This window comes from Stenella coeruleoalba (assembly GCF_951394435.1).
Source record: "Stenella coeruleoalba genome assembly, chromosome: 4".
NCBI classification, from domain to species: domain Eukaryota; kingdom Metazoa; phylum Chordata; class Mammalia; order Artiodactyla; family Delphinidae; genus Stenella; species Stenella coeruleoalba.
Window position 1 is genome coordinate 6,998,096 of NC_137149.1, and position 16,965 is coordinate 7,015,060.

General features: G+C 34.4%; 1 protein-coding gene across 8 annotated transcripts in view; it reads left to right on the top strand.

Moving 5' to 3' along the window:
- LOC307185936 (uncharacterized protein) overlaps nucleotides 1-16,965 on the top strand; it is a 693,527-nt gene that overhangs the window by 383,272 nt on the left and 293,290 nt on the right. For 7 of the 8 annotated variants that reach the window (XR_013828209.1, XR_013828210.1, XR_013828211.1 and 4 more), the window contains one exon: nucleotides 13,570-13,658. The exons of the other annotated variant lie outside the window; for it this stretch is intronic. Coding sequence is in view for 4 of the 7 variants with exons in the window: in XM_079920517.1 (XP_079776643.1) it covers nucleotides 13,570-13,658 (89 nt within the window). In the remaining 3 variants the exon portion in view is untranslated. The remainder of the gene's footprint in view (nucleotides 1-13,569; nucleotides 13,659-16,965) is intronic. 8 annotated transcript variants of the gene reach the window in all.

Genomic DNA, 16,965 nt, shown 5'->3' on the forward strand with positions numbered 1-16,965 from the left:
TCCTGCCCTCAATGGGCTGCATTTCCATAGGGAGGGACGGACATGTGCATAACTCTGTGGGGTTAAGTGTTGGTGTTCCTGGCTCTCGTCCCCTTACAGTCCTCTAAGTGTCTTTATGGAGTCTCAAAATAAACACCATGAATAAATCTCCAAAAGTTCAAACCTAAGAAAGAAGTGTTAAATAGTAAAGATGATTAGGTGGATGCAGTCTGGTGATATTTTGTAAACCATTGGCTGACTAAAACCTTATTTTTTCCTGTCTTGAGAAATAATTAACATACATCACTGTATAAGTTTAAGGTGTACAGCCTGATGGTTTGAGTTACATACATTATGTAATGATTACCACAAAGGTTTTGTTAATATCCATTGTCTCATATCGATACAATAAAAGAAAAAAAAACTTTCTTGTGATGAGAACTCTTAGGATCCACTCTCTTAACAGCTCCCCTATAAACCATACAGCAGTGGTAACTGTGGTCATCATGTTCTATATTATATTTCTGGTACTTATTTATCTTAAAAATGGAATATTGTACCTTTTAACCACCTTCCTCCACTTCTCCCTCCCACCCCTTGCCTCTGGTGACCGCTAATCTAATCTCTTTTTCTATGATTTGGGAGTTTTGTTTTTTGTGTGTTTTTAGATTTCACATGTAAGTGAGATCATACAGTATTTGTCTTTCTCAGTCTGACTTATTTCACTTAGCATAATGTCTTCAAGGGCCATCTATTTTGTCACAAATGGTAAGAGTTCCCTGTTTCTTGTTTTTGGGGTTTTGTGTGTGTGTGGCTGAATGGTATTTCATCGTACGTATACACCACATCTTCTTTATCCATTCATCCATCAGTGGGTATTTAGGTTGTTCTTGGCTATTGTAAATAATGCTCCTATGCACATGAGGGCGCAGATATATTTTTGAGTTACTGTTTTCATTTCCTTTGGATATATTTCCCAGATGTGGAATTGCTGGATCATATAGCAGTTCTATTTTAATTTTTGAGTAGTCTCCATTGTGTTTTTCATACTGGTTGTCCCAATTTACAATCTGCCCAACAGTGCACAAGAGTTCCCTTTTCTATACATCCACACTAGCATTTATCTCTTGTCTTTTTTATAGTAGCCGTTCTAACAGATGTGAGATTATATTCATTGTGGTTTTAATTTGCATTTCCCTAGTGACTAGTGATGTCGAGCATCTTTTCCTGTACTTGTTGGCCACTTATATATCTTCTTTGGAAAAGGTCTAGTCAGGTCTTTTGCCCATTTTTTTATTGGATTTGTTTTGTTATTGAGTTGTATGAGTTTTTTGTATATTGTGGATATTAACCCCTTATCAGATATATGTTTACAAGTAATTTTTTCCCATTCTTTAGGTTGTATTTTCACTTTGTTGATGGTTTCTTTTTCGGTATAGAAGATTCTTAGTTTGATTAAGTCCCACTTGTGTTTTTGTTTGTTTGTTTTGTTTTTGTTTTGTTGCTTTGATTTAGGTACGATTTCCAAAAAGTCATTACCAAAACTCATGTGACAGGAGTTTTTTTTCTGTTTTTTTTCCTAGGAGTTTCATGGTTTCAGGTCTTACATTTAAGTCTTTAATCCACTTAGAGTTAACTTTTGTGCATGGTGTAAGATCCAAAACCTATTTTTAACTTTTGGAACAGCTTTTAACTGAAAGTAGGAAGCACAGGGGTCACCAAACACACAAAACACACAGGAGTCACTTCAGTGGTTCGTCATCTTTTTGTTTGTTTTACGTGACCCTTTGACAGCATGAATCATTCCACTGAACACTTGTATACAAACAATTACATGAACTAAAGATTCTCAACATGTCCTTTACTGAAAAACAGCAAATGAAAGTTATAATGACATGAACTATGTGGAGATTGTTAAAATAGTAATGGAGTGGAAGGAGATGCTAGTAGTATTATCCAACATGTGGGATGATTACATAATATTTAAAATATAACATTTAAAACATTGATTAAATTTTATCCTACATTGAATTTGTATTATTCAGTTGTTGCAATTTAGCCTGTACATAGGTACAATGGGATAACATCAAAGGAATCTGTTTAATTGCTCATGTACTTGCATTTCCGTATAGTTGTCAAAGCATAAAGTCCTTAAGTGAAAAATTACTTTACCACAGAACTAATAAAAAGAAACACAGATTGGTTCAGTTATTTGCTATTTTGCTTTACATTAGTTAATTAATATCTCCTGATACATATATGTATCTATTTATACTCATTTATAGTCATGAATTAAAATGCTTTTGAAATGTCTATAGCAAATGTATTAATATTTGAGCTGCAACCAACTTAAGAAATGTATTAAAACCCAGTGAGACTTTAGGTTAACATTATTTCCAGATGGCATATCCTACAAGATTTAGGAATTTTATTCTATATCACATTAAATTGAAGTTCTCATTTAGAGTTTATGGGATTATAATCCAAACAAATAACCTAGTATTTTTATTCTTTGTGTATAATAAGGTTTGTATTATACCAACTATGTATACTTCCAGGGCTTCCTCTATCCTTTTAAAAACAAGAAGGGCTGACAATCTTTACTCCTTGAGTTATAGACCTGAAGATGAAGCAGTGAAAGCCTCCAAAGGGGAAAACCTCCCTTGGTTAACACAGCTTCTCCGATAACTGTTCTAAAGTTGTACCTTTCACTCTGGGACAGTGGCAAATGAACCTCTCCATGGTCCTTTCTCCAGTAATGACAGATCCCAGGGTTTTGGACTTGATTCCTGATGACTTAACCTAAATTTTGGAGCAAAGAGAAGAATCTTAAAATCATGTTTGCAGGACATATATTAAGTTAATCATGAATATCTTTTAAGTCAGTGATCCCCATTCTAATGATTCCCCTATAAAAAATGAATTGAAAATACATAAAATGTTTTATATGGGAATGTAAATTGGTTCAGCCGCTGTGAAAACAGTATGAAGATTCCTCAAAATAAAAGAAGAACAACTATATTTCAAGGTATATATCCAAAGGAAATGAAAACAGAATATTGAAGAGAGATCTGCACTCCCATGTTCATTGCAGCAATTTTCACAATAGTCAAGACATGGAAATAACCTAAGTTGTTCATCAATGGATGAGTGAATAAAGAAGATATGGTGTGTGTGTATGTATATACAATATGGATGGATCTTGAGGAAATTTTGCTAAGTGAAATAAGCCAGACAGAGAAAGACAAATACTGCATGGTATTATATGTGGAATCTTAAAAAAATAATAAAATAAAAAAGAAGTCATATTTATAGAATCACAGGGTAGAAAAGTAGTTTCCAGGGGCTGGCAGGGAGGAGGAAGGAAAACAGAAAGAGACTGGTAAAAGGGTAATACAAGCTTTCAGCTATAAGATGAATAAGGTCTAAAGATCTAATGTAAAACATGGTGACTATAGTTGATAACACTGTACTATATAATTGAAATTTGCTAAGACTGTAGAACTTAAATGTTATCAAAAGTGAAAACATAAATAGGTAGTGATATATGTTAATAAATTAAATGGTGGGAATTATTTCACAATGTATACATATATCAAATCACCATGACACCACAAATATCTTACAATTTCATGTCAAATTTAACTCAATAAGCTGTGAAAAAGCTTTATAGTATATGATTTCCACATTATTTATAATAAAAGTTAAAATAAGTTGTGTACCAAAAATTAATGGTATATTATGGTTGAAATAAAATATTATAGAGGCTAATAAAATGAAAAATGCTTATGTTAGATCAGATTAAATTCAACAATTAGCATGAACATTAAAAAAATAGTTGTTTTCTTAAAGCAACAGTAAATATTGAAGACATTTACTTTCCACTTATTATAAAGTTGAAAAGCAATGTTATGTGGCTAATACACATTTTGTTTTCTGAATTGTGACCAAGAAGGGTGATTTTCAAAAGAATCTTTACCACCATATATCAGGGACAATTCAGATATAGGTAGCATAAAAGATAATAACCCTAAAGTGTGATATTCATATTTCCTTTCACCCTCACAATGTCATTATGAATGAAAAGTTATTTTTAATTCTAGGTTTAAAAGGATGTTTAAGTTATTATAAGAAGTAGTGCATGGATTTAAATCAATGTTGTGTATAAAGATAGAAGTTCAGTGGATTAGGTTATTCAGTGTTTTAGAATATGGACATACACAAAAAGAAATTTAAGATCATAGACTTAATAGATAACGAGAAAGATGGAGAAAGAGAGAAAATGACAAAGAAGAGAGGGAAAAATATGTGTGTGTATATATACATATATATACACATTAAAACATAAAACATAAAAACATCTAAAAAAAAGAAATAATGTGGTTCTTATCAAAGGTTTAAGTACCATTTGGAGCATGAAACATATTTAGGGAAAATGTGGGAGTTTGTTAAAGGAAAATTAAATTTTAAGCAAGTTTTCAAAAAACTCTTTCTGATGAGGCAATCTATTTGATTAAGCATTCAGGGGTAGGAACATTAAAGCTAGGTAGTTCAAAGCACTCAGACTATCTCAGAGTGGCTTTGCTCTGAGAGCAAGCACAGAATTTATTTGATGCACCCTTTCCTTCTCCAGTGTCTGCAATTTGCGTTCTAAATGAAAGACAGGAAACATACACATCAAGATCTTTTTTTGGAACAAAGTGTGGAATACAAATTATACTAGCTTAAAATTGTTTAAGTGCTTGATTTCTATTTTCCCCTCAATTTTTATGTTTTCTGTTGCCTTATGAGAATGAAGAATTTCTATCAGTTAAAAAGAGAAGTGCTTGTTTTGGATGTGAAGAATTTCAAAAGAATAAGATATCAAAGGACTGCATTATCACATAATCAGGGGGTGGGGATAGTACCTTCAATACAGCACCAACTGCTTTGCCTTTTCTTACAAGAAAGAAGTTACGGATGAACAAATGGCTACTTTCTCAGCAGCTCTGTTAGATGCTTAGGTGCTAATGTTTCTAAATGAAAGGGGTAGAAGTGCCACAGCTCTTTTAGGGACATTAGTGCTCAAAGAAGCTAGTGTATTATTAGCTTTTACATGACTCACTTTTAATACAGCTAGTCATTAACCAAGACTTACTTTGAGGTTTTCCTTTTTTAAAAGCACTTTTGGCTTCTAAAGCTAAATGCTTTGTTTCTGGGAGTCCCAGAAAATATATTTGTTGTTACTGTAAAAGAATAGAATACTGGAACTTTGAGCAGTGTATCAGTGATATTTTCCCCCTATAGAAAAGCCGTGAGAAATGTGTTGCACTATCATAAGACCACCTGAAAAATAACAGTATTGTTTGGTTTATAATAAATGCAGGGATCTAAATAGAATTTTACCCGTGTATTGTCTTAACTTAGTGACCAAGTATTTTTATAATCCTCATTTTAGAATGTGATGACTCTATTATGATCTGGGGTATGTATTTATTACTTTTTGTTTTGTTTTGTTTTTAATAAGGAATTGCAAAATCTTGTAGGTGCTGATCGTTTGACCAGTAGGTGGCAGCATAGCTCTTTGGTTGCTCGGAAGAAATGTTCTCTAAAGTCGTCAAAAGAACTCTTCTTTCGGTGACTAAAAAAAAACAAAAAACTTTTTCTGTATGCTGCATATGCTCCTTTTATTTTCACACCATATTCATGCATGGGTATATAATATTTAGGTATTAGTTTTGGTAAATGTAGGCTATTTCGGTGGGTTGCAGTCTTTACTTTAGCTTTTTTTTTTGCAGTACGTGGGCCTCTCACTGCTGTGGCTTCTCCCGTTGCGGAGCACAGGCTCCGGACGCGCAGGCTCAGCGGCCATGGCTCACGGGCCCAGCCGCTCCGCGGCATGTGGGATCTTCCCGGATCGGGACACGAACCCGTGTCCCCTGTATCGGCAGGCGGACTCTCAACCACTGCGCCACCAGGGAAGCCTGACAACTGCCATTCTTAATCCAATAACAATATCAGATTAGGTGACTAGACAATGCCAGCTGATATGACAGTTTTAAATGGTGAGATGTTATCTTATTAACCACTTGTCTGCGATCTTTCAGAATTTTTATAGTTGTTCTTCAGAAAGTATTTATCTCTCTTAGTTTAGAGGCAAAGTTGTTACTGTGGGAAAGGACCCTAACAAACTGCCCCTCCCTCACCTCTTAGGACCAGTGCTGCAGCTTCTGCTGCTCGTTTCACTACAGCACACAGACTCCAGGCTGTTCCTAGAGGCTCCCAAACATATTCTAGGCCAGACCCAAGCTTCTGCATTCACTGAAGCACTCTGGCTTCAAATATCATCAAGGATTGCTTGCTTGTCTTCTTTAGGTTTTGGCACAAATATTACCATTGCAGGGAAAGTACATGCTTATCTTAAACAAAATTACAACTGCCCCCTTGTCATTTTTCCAGTCCATATTCTCTGCTTTATTTAGTAGTTCTTTTGGCTACCATAAATTTGAAAACACTTCTTCCCAGCAACCAAAGAACTATACTATTATCCACATAGGCAAACAATATATTTTATTTAGTTAGTTATTAGTTTATTGTCATTTATCCCACTAGAGTCTAAGCCTCAGTGTGCCCCAGACTTTGGCTATCTTGTTTTCTTCTGTATCTCCAAAACCTAGAATAGTCCCTGGCAAATAGTAATAACTCAACAAATTGAATGTTGGATTTTTTTCTTTTACAAAAAATAAAGCTCTTGGGGTCCTTGGAAGGAAGCTGTAAACAAGAGAATGCTACTTTTTAAGGTCTAAGTAACATAGAGCTTATTTCCTAAATTATTTGTAATTCATACAAAGTATTACACGTCTTGTTTTGGCAAGTTCCTACATCTTTGCTAGTAATTGATGACTATTGCAAGGAAAAATAAATGAAAACATTAATAATGTATTATGCTTTCAGATATTTGGTGAATTTCTTTTTTTCCTTATTCTATTTTTACTTCCTCTTCTTCTCTTTTTTAAATAATTATATAATAAAATACATGAGGTCAAACTAATGAAGACATCTTGGAATTTTAATAATCTCAAGTTTAGATGCAGAAAAATAAAATATGGGGTTTATTTTTAATCTTGAGTAATAGTATTGACCTTGACAAATGTGTTAATGTGCTACCCAGCCTGAGGTGAGCAACTTTGCAAGTTTTGTGTGCACACCCTTATTTGACTAGAATGCTCCTTGGTTGTAAGAAGGCTTATTTTCGTGACTAATCACATACCATTGGTACCTTGTGGCTTTGTGACTGTAAACCACCTAATCTAGGCTACAAATCAGTGGCAAGTGATGTCAGAAGAAATAATGCTAATGATGTGTGTGGCATTTTTCCTGTTAAGTGAATATTGATCCAGGGTTCTCACATTCAGTTTGTAGGGAGAATTTTATTACGTGAAACACTGTCTTATGGAAAACAGATACCAGATCCTTTGCTTTGAGGTTATTCCAGACCCTCATATGTGTAAAATGCTATAATCTATAGTGAGAAAAATATATTAAGCAAGCTTAATCAGTTCACATTAAACTCACATACCCCTATTCATTTAAGTTCAATGATATGAATTTTTTATTATGAAAGAATGAAACCTTTTATTCACACAAACTACCTATGAACACATTAATTGCTCCAATAATAGGCTTGTTTATGATGTTACCACCAACAAAGAACTAATAAAAAGGAACTCTCATTTTCACAAAAATAAAATTGAATAAAGTAAAATGTATATTTCCTCATTTAAATCATGAGCAATTGATATTGCTCACTGTGAACTATTTTTCTTAAAAGAGTGAGATGAAAGAGTGGATCATGAGATGAAGGCAGTTTTACATCCATATGCATACATGGCCAGTTCCTTCAGAAAATGGTATGGGGAGTGAGAAATGAAGAGTTATCAAAATGTCTAAAATCACTCTATCTTGCCTTGAAATGAGATCTGGATACTTTATATAGGAATGCAATTAGCCACTAGCCAGTGTCCAGAAATGTGGAAGAAATATGATGCAAAAATGGTAATGATATCAGAAATTTCCATTTTTATCTAAAATTTGAAGAATAAAATGAATTCACAAAGAATACGTTTGCATTACAGAGACATACACTTTTTGGAGTGGTATTTACTGTGTGAATGATCATATGGCATACTGTCACTTCAAATGTTTTAGAGAAAAGGTCTGGATAAATTAACCAGATGAGGTGGAAAATTAGCCAATAAGCCACTTGTAGTTTTGTTTGTACAACAGTAGCATACACATATAGTTGATGTCTCTGATTTTAGACATCACAATCTGTAACACCTCTAAACATAAAATGAATATCCGTAGTAGCCTCCTCTGGTTCCAGCTATGCAAATTAACAGTGTTTCCTGGGCACAGAGCTTAAATGGCACTAGGACTCTGCATGACAGCAATCATGCAGAGAACACACTAAGGTTTTTGGAAAATTTAAAATATGGCCCCTAGCATGAATATTACCAACTTTCCTCATGGCATAAAAAGAATGTTTTTTTTCTTAGATTAGGAACTTTAAAACAAAGTCAATTGTGACTCTTCCATATTAAAATTATTATTAGACATTATAGCCCTGAACAAATGTAGATATGAAATTTATTGAAGAAATGAATATTTTCATATCATGTTTTGAAGCCTATTCTACCATGCTGCTGTATTATATTCCATTCCGACCAATGTAGCATTCATCTCCTTTATACTAATGATTTGTTTGTTTCTGCCTTCTCCCAGGGGGTTGTGAGCTCTTGGGCAATGAAACTGGTTTTTTGCCATTTGGGGAATTCAAGTAGCTAATATAGTGGCTGGCATGAGGTATTATTCAAGAAATGTTTATTACATGGACCATAATTATTCTGCAAATTTTTTTTCCTTTTTAAAGCTTTTTGAGATGTATAAAAAGTAAACAAGTGAAATACTATAACCATTCACAAGTTATTTTAATTTAAATGATAGTTATAAACTTTTGTAGAAAAAAATTTCATTTATTTAGTCTTTGTTTGCTTTTCTTATTTCTCCCCTCTTTGTTTTAAATGACAATCTATAAGAAAATGAAACCATTTTCCTCAAGGCATACCATTTAAAGGGCTTCTTTACAGTGATTTTGATACACGTTTATGAGAAAAATGTGAAAATATTAGAAACTATCTCAGTACATTTTGAGAAAGTGATTTATAGTTGCTAGTTTTACTTCTTTTTTTATTTTTTCTGACCAGTAAGCAAAGACTTTTGAAATTAGGTTATGTCCTTTCTGATATGTGTCATAATTGAATCCAAATACATGTATACTTTTATATTACTTGCCAAAAATAACACCAAGATAAAAATGATTTGTTTTCTCCATTTTTTTTTTCTAAGGTCAAGACCTTTTGTCATCATCTTTCCATGTAATATTCAGAACACAAAAGTCTGAGTGTGGAAATGATCACATTTCTTTGTTAATATTTGTATTAGTATTTAGTTAAAATAAGACCCTTTTTTAAGAAAAATAAGTGAAGAAACAGAGTCTTAAAAAAAGAAGGTCTTGAGAAAATTAAAAAGGGGAACAGAGTCTATGCTTGTATCATTGAATTACTTTTGTGTCATATTTTTAAATGCCATTAAAATGAAGGAGAAAGTCAAACTTATTTCTTGTTAAAATTGTTTTAAAGCATCTTCTCTTTCTAAATCAATTTTGGTGTGAGTATATATGTACTTGTAGGCCTTACAGAACACTGTCTCACAAATTGGAGTTTGTATGTTTTAAGGATCTGTCTTGGGCTTCTTTAATTACCTAGGTATAGACAGAGCTAGCCTTTAAGGCATGGTGTTCTTCATTCTGCTCCCTTTGGCCACCAGTACTGGATTGCAATTTTCTGTGGATTCATCAGGCATAGGCACCTATCTTTTCAAATATACTAAGTAGACAATTTTTAACATCAAATATTATAAAGTTAATACAAAGGGTTTGGTAAGAAAATAATTAAAACATACTATGCAGTAAAATTTTGTATTTTTTTAAATTTAAAGGTGAATAAAACTACAAGTTATATACATAGAGAATCACTTTTGTGATATTAACTTACAATTCTTCCTCTCTAGATGTTAGTGTGGCTCTTAATGGATATGGTTTGACACAGAATCATTACAGTCTCCTTCATTCCCTCCGCTGCTTTCATCTTCTGTTAATCCTTTCTTGTCTCCTCATACCAACCTATATCTTCCTTCAGTCTGTCCTTTGTCATTGAGAGGGAAGATATTTAAAAACAGAGTCATTCATTTTATTTTTAAATACTTTCCTCCTAATGTTCTGAATTTTACTGCAGAAATCCAAGAAATTCTAGAAATTAAGAAGGTATTTTGTAGATCATAGTAGCATCTTCCTTTCAGAAATTTTGAGTTGTGTGTTTCTTGAAGGTGTTTTGGGTGTATAGTATGTAGGCAAAAACATTAATTTTTAAATCACTGTTGTTATCATTATCCTCATCTCGTCTCGATTGACTTGTTTTGATAACAAAGATATTGGTTGAGAACAAGTTCATGAAAGATCATGAAACCAGGAGTGTTTATAGCATAGCTATCCAAGACCTACCAATAAGATAAGAACTATTCAAGGATTAAAAAAAACTCTTTCAGGTCTTCTTAGACAAAATTGAGACTGTGGAATATTAACAAAACTACTCTGGGACTAAAATATTTAATGTATTATTTGGGCAAAGAAAAATTGGCAATGCTCATGTGCTTTGCTTCCTTAAAATACAAGTGCTTCAAATAAAAGAGTATTTGGGCCATGTCTTCTCAGTGTACAGCCTGATAGCTGATTTTTATTTCTTTTTTTCCCCTGTATTTTAAAAAAGATATCTTTACTTAGCCATTTCATCTTTTTATTTGGCGTTGCATGGGTGATTGATTGATGGTTGGTGACATCATATAAATCACAAACTGGGGCAAAATGAAATGGAAGGAATCTTGTCCTCATTACTTGACCTTTACTTTAATGCAACTCTTATCAGACTGCTACTTAGTTTTGGGAATATACTGAGAAATGCAGTGCCTGCCCTCAAATTATATTAAAAACAACAACAACAACAGCAACAACAACACCGTTAGCACACCTAATGTTCTCCTATAAGTAACGGTTATTCGTACACTGTTGTTTCTCTTTGTGGTCATATAAAAGAATTATCCTTGTTTGTGAGTTTCTCCATCTATAACAATGATTTTTACATTACTAGTGTGTAAATGGAGGAATATAGCTTGACTCACTCTTCATTAAAATAGTAGGAAATGCCTAGAAAACAGTCAATTTGATATACCAATGATTTTCCAGTTGGCCCAGTGCTAAAAAGCACAGATGCTTTACCTTTCACAAATGCTTTGCCTTCCACATGCAAAAATGTAGTTGAAATTCGATTCATTCACTTTCAAATAATTAAAATGTACTGATTCATTGCCATGCATTAGAAAAAGAAAAGTCATCATTGGGTAAATTTTGTAGGTAGCAGATTATTAAAGTATTTAATAAATATATTTAATAAATATATTTAATTTATGGTAACAGTTGCTGCCATATTCACACTTTAAAAAAAAAATTGAATCTAAGGTAAATCATATGCTCTCTGTCTAGAAGAATTAAGGTAATTGTGAATAAAATATTTGTCCAATATTATTTTACACAAATAAGTAATACTTCAGGTAGTTGCTGAAAAATAAATATTTTTAAAAAATTATTATGAATAGTTTATTTTCAAAGAGATAAAGATAGAAATTTTTATTTAAAATTGAAGAATTCAAAATTTCTCTTATAGCCATTAAATGGAACCAGACTTGTTTTTTCGGTTTAGATAATATTAAATTTCAGAAAAGACATGAGGCAGATGTTTCCAGGCTTTGGACCACAGTCAGTGAATGACTGTGATTTTGAGGAAAGGAGAACAAACAAGGCAAGCCTCGCATGCACTCAGGCTTTCTGGCTCAGGAGAACTTCTCTCCGACAGTGCAGTAAGTTGAAGTCCAACCAGAGTACAATAGCCTCACTGAGCTGAGGGAGAATATTGGAGTTTAGGGCAACTGAAGTGGTTGATATTAGTAGGGCAGGTACTAGAGAGAAGAGAATGCAGAGAGGGAGGTCTCAGAAATCTAGAGAGTGTTCCCCATGTTTCCATGATTGAGGGACAATTTGTACATGTGCAGAGGGACTACTAGAAGGTTAGTAGAGAGTCACTGCTGCAGGGGACCAAGAACTGACAGAAATACCAGATATTGTGAAGTGCTGAAAGACAGACTTCTAGCCCAGTCAGGTACAGAGTCCTCCCCAAACTCCTTGTACATTCAGTTGAGACTGTAGAATCTTCAAGCCTTGGGAGAAAAAAAATATGCCTTTGAATATGAACCACATCCTGGGACTAAGGGAAAAACTAAAATAGCTGTATTCTAACAAAGAATAAAAGCAAGCCTGGGAGTCAGGAAGTAATGTGTCAGTAATTTAGCTCCCTAATAGAACAAACAAACCTATATACCTTTAAAGGTGTTGCAGTCTCACTGAAACGTACCATACATAGCATCCAACATATTAAGAAAAGAATGACTGGATCTAAAGGGAGTAGTAATTTGTAATCCACAATTATAAAATTAACAAGCATGCAAAGAGGCAAGAAAATAACCAGGAGAAAAATCAATCAATAGTAACAGAAAAAAATCGTGACTAAGATGATAGAATTAACATAGAGATATTAAAATAGCTTTGATAATTTCATTGCATATGTTAAAGGCTACATGATGAGTAAAGAAATAGCACATGTAAAAAAATCACTCAAACCACTAGAGATTTAAAAAAACATGCAAAATGAAATGAAAAATACACCAAATTTGATTAAGAGCAGACTGGACACTTCACAAGGTAAGATGAGTGAAGATGCAAAGAGAAAAAAAGACTATGAACAGAATTTCACATTTTCTGTGGGGCATTATCAGTAAATCCAACATTTATGTCATTCGAGTACCAGAAGTTGGAGAGGCAGGAAAAATTTAAATAAAGGAAGGTTTTTTTCAAATTTGATGGCAACTACATGCTCACAGATCCAAGAAGCTCAACAAACTTCAAGCAGAAATATCAGGAAAGAAACTGCACAAGGAATATCACAATCAAATTGATGAAAATCTGTGATAAAGAAAAATCATCAGGCAGAAATAAGAACTATGACTTACAAAGGGATAAACATAAGAGTGACAGCAGGCTTTTCACCAGAAGCCACACAAACCAAAAGATAGTAGAAGGTTATTTTTGAAGTAGAAAAAACAAGAAATTGTTGACCTATATTTCTATACCCCCCAAAAAAGTACTTTTCAAAATTAAAGTATTAATTTCTAGCTTAAGAGTATGAGAAGTTTTGCTGATCTGGTCTCCGGTGAAATTGATGGAAATTATTTGTAAAAGCAACCATTTAAAGCCTCTGGAAATAGTACTAAGGGCAAACAGAAAATGAAGAAACATCTATTCAAGAAAATGTATAAAAATTCAGTAGGAAAGGCAAGAGTCTGTGATATTTGAGCCAAGATCACTCCCTCCCTTCTCTCTCCCAGCTCAGCAAGAAAGAGACTCCAGACGGCTGCAGCCAAGAAGCAGGACTCCCCTCTCTTCCCAGCTCCCAGTCAGTGGGCTTTCTTCCCAGGTGAGTCATGACTTCAGTGTTTCTTACCTGCCCTTAAACACTTGTTGCTGAGGCTAAATCACATGTAAGTGCAGTCTAAACGAGGGGGCTTCCTTTGTCTGTGCAACTGCCACGTGTGGAATGGAGGCTCTGCTTTGAGTGTGGCATGTTGAGAACACTGGGGCTCCCATAGCTCTTCCTCCAGTTTGTGAAGTAGTGGATTCACATCAGAGAGGCAAGCTGAGAAAATTGTGGACTGTTGCCTGCCCCTCCACTGAGTCAACTCCAACAGCAAAGGTGTTACTCAAAGAGAAGCTTTCCATTGTCCCATCCCCAGCTGTTTCAGAGATTTTTGCCTTTGGGTAAAAGCAGGATGTAAAACAGGTAGTTCCTAATCTCTTCTCAAAGAAACTGGCTTCTTTTGCAAGAGTATGGAGAAGTTTAAACCTAAGGGCACTCTCAAAAGCAGTTGAGGGTTTTTGTTTTGTTTTGTTTTTGTTTTAAGTACATCGTTCTTTTTTTAATGTTTTTATTTTATTTTATTTTTTTATTTTTGGCTGCATTGGTTCTTCGTTGCTGCATGCGGGCTTTCTCTAGTTGCGGTGAGCAGGAGCTACTCTTTGTTGCGGTGCGCGGGCTTCTCATTGCAGTTGCTTCTCTTGTTATGGAGCATGGGCTCTAGGCGTGTGGGCTTCAGTAGTTGCGGCCTGTGGGCTCAGTAATTGTGGCTCGCAAGCTCTAGAGCACAGGCTCAGTAGTTGTGGCGCATGGGCTTAGTTGCTCCATGGCATGTGGGGTCTTCCCGGACAAGGGCTCAAACCCATGTCCCCTGCATTGGCAGGCAGATTCTTAACCACTGTGCCACCAGGGAAGCCCAGCAGTTGAGGTTTTGATGAAAAACAATTGGGAGGAGATTGGTGGCTTCAATGAAGATACAGCTTATACTGTGGGCCTGCTAGTTTGCAGGAGGAAACTCTGGAATAAGACAGCTAGGAGGAGCACTTAAAACAAATATCAATACTGATTTCAGAAACTATCCCCTCAAAGGAGACAAATTTGACTGGATTAGTTTGAAGAGTAATTTTGCCGCAGGGCCTTACTGGAAATAATAGAAAAATTGTCCAGAGTGACAATTAGTGGAGTTTCACAGATAGGTGGGTTATGGGAGAGAGTGGAAGAGAGTCCTACCAGTGACACTGTCATGCCATGATGACTGGGGGTATAATGAACACTGTGACTCTTTGAGGAGAAATATCAGGGGCATATCACTGTTGGGGTAGGACAGTGGGGTAGGACAGCCAGTCACTAAACAAACAAGTGAATTGTAATAATAAATCCAGGAGGAGGGACAGTAGCAGAGAGTACCCCGAGTTCCTACAATATATTACCTAAAATGTCGACTTTCTAATAACAAAATATGAGACAGGCCAAGAAATAGGGAAGTATGACCCATAACTGGGAAGAAAAGCATGAGAAAGGAACTGCCTATAAGAGCAACTAGTGTCACATTTAACAGCAAAAGACTGCAAAGTAGTTATTAAATGCATATTTACAGAAGTAAAGGAAAGTATGATTGAAGAAGTGAAGGAAGGTAGGATGACAATGTTGCATCAGGTAGAGAATATCAGTAAATACATAGAAATCATAAAAGAGAATTTAAATTCTAGAGTTGAAAAGTTCAATGACTGAAATAAAAATTTACCAAAGGGACTCAACAGTATATTTAAACTGGCAAAAGAAATAATTAGCAAACTTGAAGTTAAATTGATTGAGATTCTACACCAAAAAATAGAGAAGAAAAAAATGAACAGAGGCTCAAAGAAGAATAGAGGAGCAACATATGTGTAATGGGAGTGTCAGGAGAGGAGAAAGAAAAAATATTCAAAGAAATAATGATTGAAAACTTCTCAAATTTTTTGAAAAATAATAACGTATACAACCAGGAAAGCTCAACAAACTCCAAGTAGGATCAAAATAGATTTGCAAAGACCCATCATAGAAAAATTTCTGATAATAAAAGACAAGGAGAAAATCTTGAAAGCAGAAAGAGAAATAATAGCATATCATTTACAAGAGAATTCCAGTAAGATTAACAACTGACTTCTCAGCAGAAATACCTGAGGCCAGAAGGCAGGGAGATAACAGATTTAAAGTTCACACACATACACAAAATACCTGTCAATCAAGAATCCTATATCTAGCAAATCTATCATTTAAAAATTAAGGTGAGGGACATCCCTGGTGGTCCAGTGGGTAAGACTCCATGCTCCCAATGCAGGGGGCCTGGGTTCAATACCTGGTCAGGGAACTAGATCCCACATGCATGCTGCAACTAAGAGTCCACATGCCACAACGAAAAGATCCCACATGCCACACTGAAAATCCTTCATGCCACAACTAAGACCTGGCACTGCCAAAAGGAAAAAATAAAAAAATAAAAATTAAAGTAAAATAAAGACTCTCCCAGATAAACAAAATCTGAGAGAATCTGTAGCTAGCAGAACAATACTAAAGTGCTTCAGGTTAAAAACAAGTGACTCCAGACAGTAATATGAATTCACATGAACAAACACAGAGCACCTAAAGGTAACTAAATAACTATAAAGGAAAATTTGAGGCATATTTTCCCCTTTATTCTATTAACTATTTTTAAAACCAATTAAAAGTTCAAAGTAGATTTATTAACAAAGAATATTTCAAAGGATAAAATATGACAATGCATTTTTGATTCGTTGAAAGGAAAACTCAATCTTAGATGTGTAAGAATCTAATTGCTTCAAAACATAAAAAAGACAATGACATAACTCCAAGAAGAAACATAAAAATCCATAAATGTAGTTGTGGATTTTAATTATTGAAGTCCTCCTACTAACTGAAAGAAAGAGGAGATAGATAATCAGTAAGTGTATAGAAAATTTGAGCAATACTACCAACCAAAATCAAGCAAATTGGCCACTCTACAAGAGCAAAACACACATTCTTTCAAGTATGTGTTGGACATTCACCAAAGTATATGCAGTGCAATAAAAAAAATCTTAATAAATAAAGAGTAGTGAAAGAAAAGTGGTACAGATGAACCTGTTTGCAAGGCAGAAATAGAGGCACAGATGTAGAGAACAAATGTATGGACACCAAGGGGGAAAAGGGGGATGGGATGAATTGAGAGATTGGGATTGACATAATACACTAGCTAATATGTGTAAAATAAATAACTAATGAGAACCTGTTGTATAAGCACAGGGAACTCTACTTCACTTTGCTATACAGTAGAAACTAACACAACATTGTAAAACAACTATACCCCAATTAAAAAAAAAAGTAGTGAAAT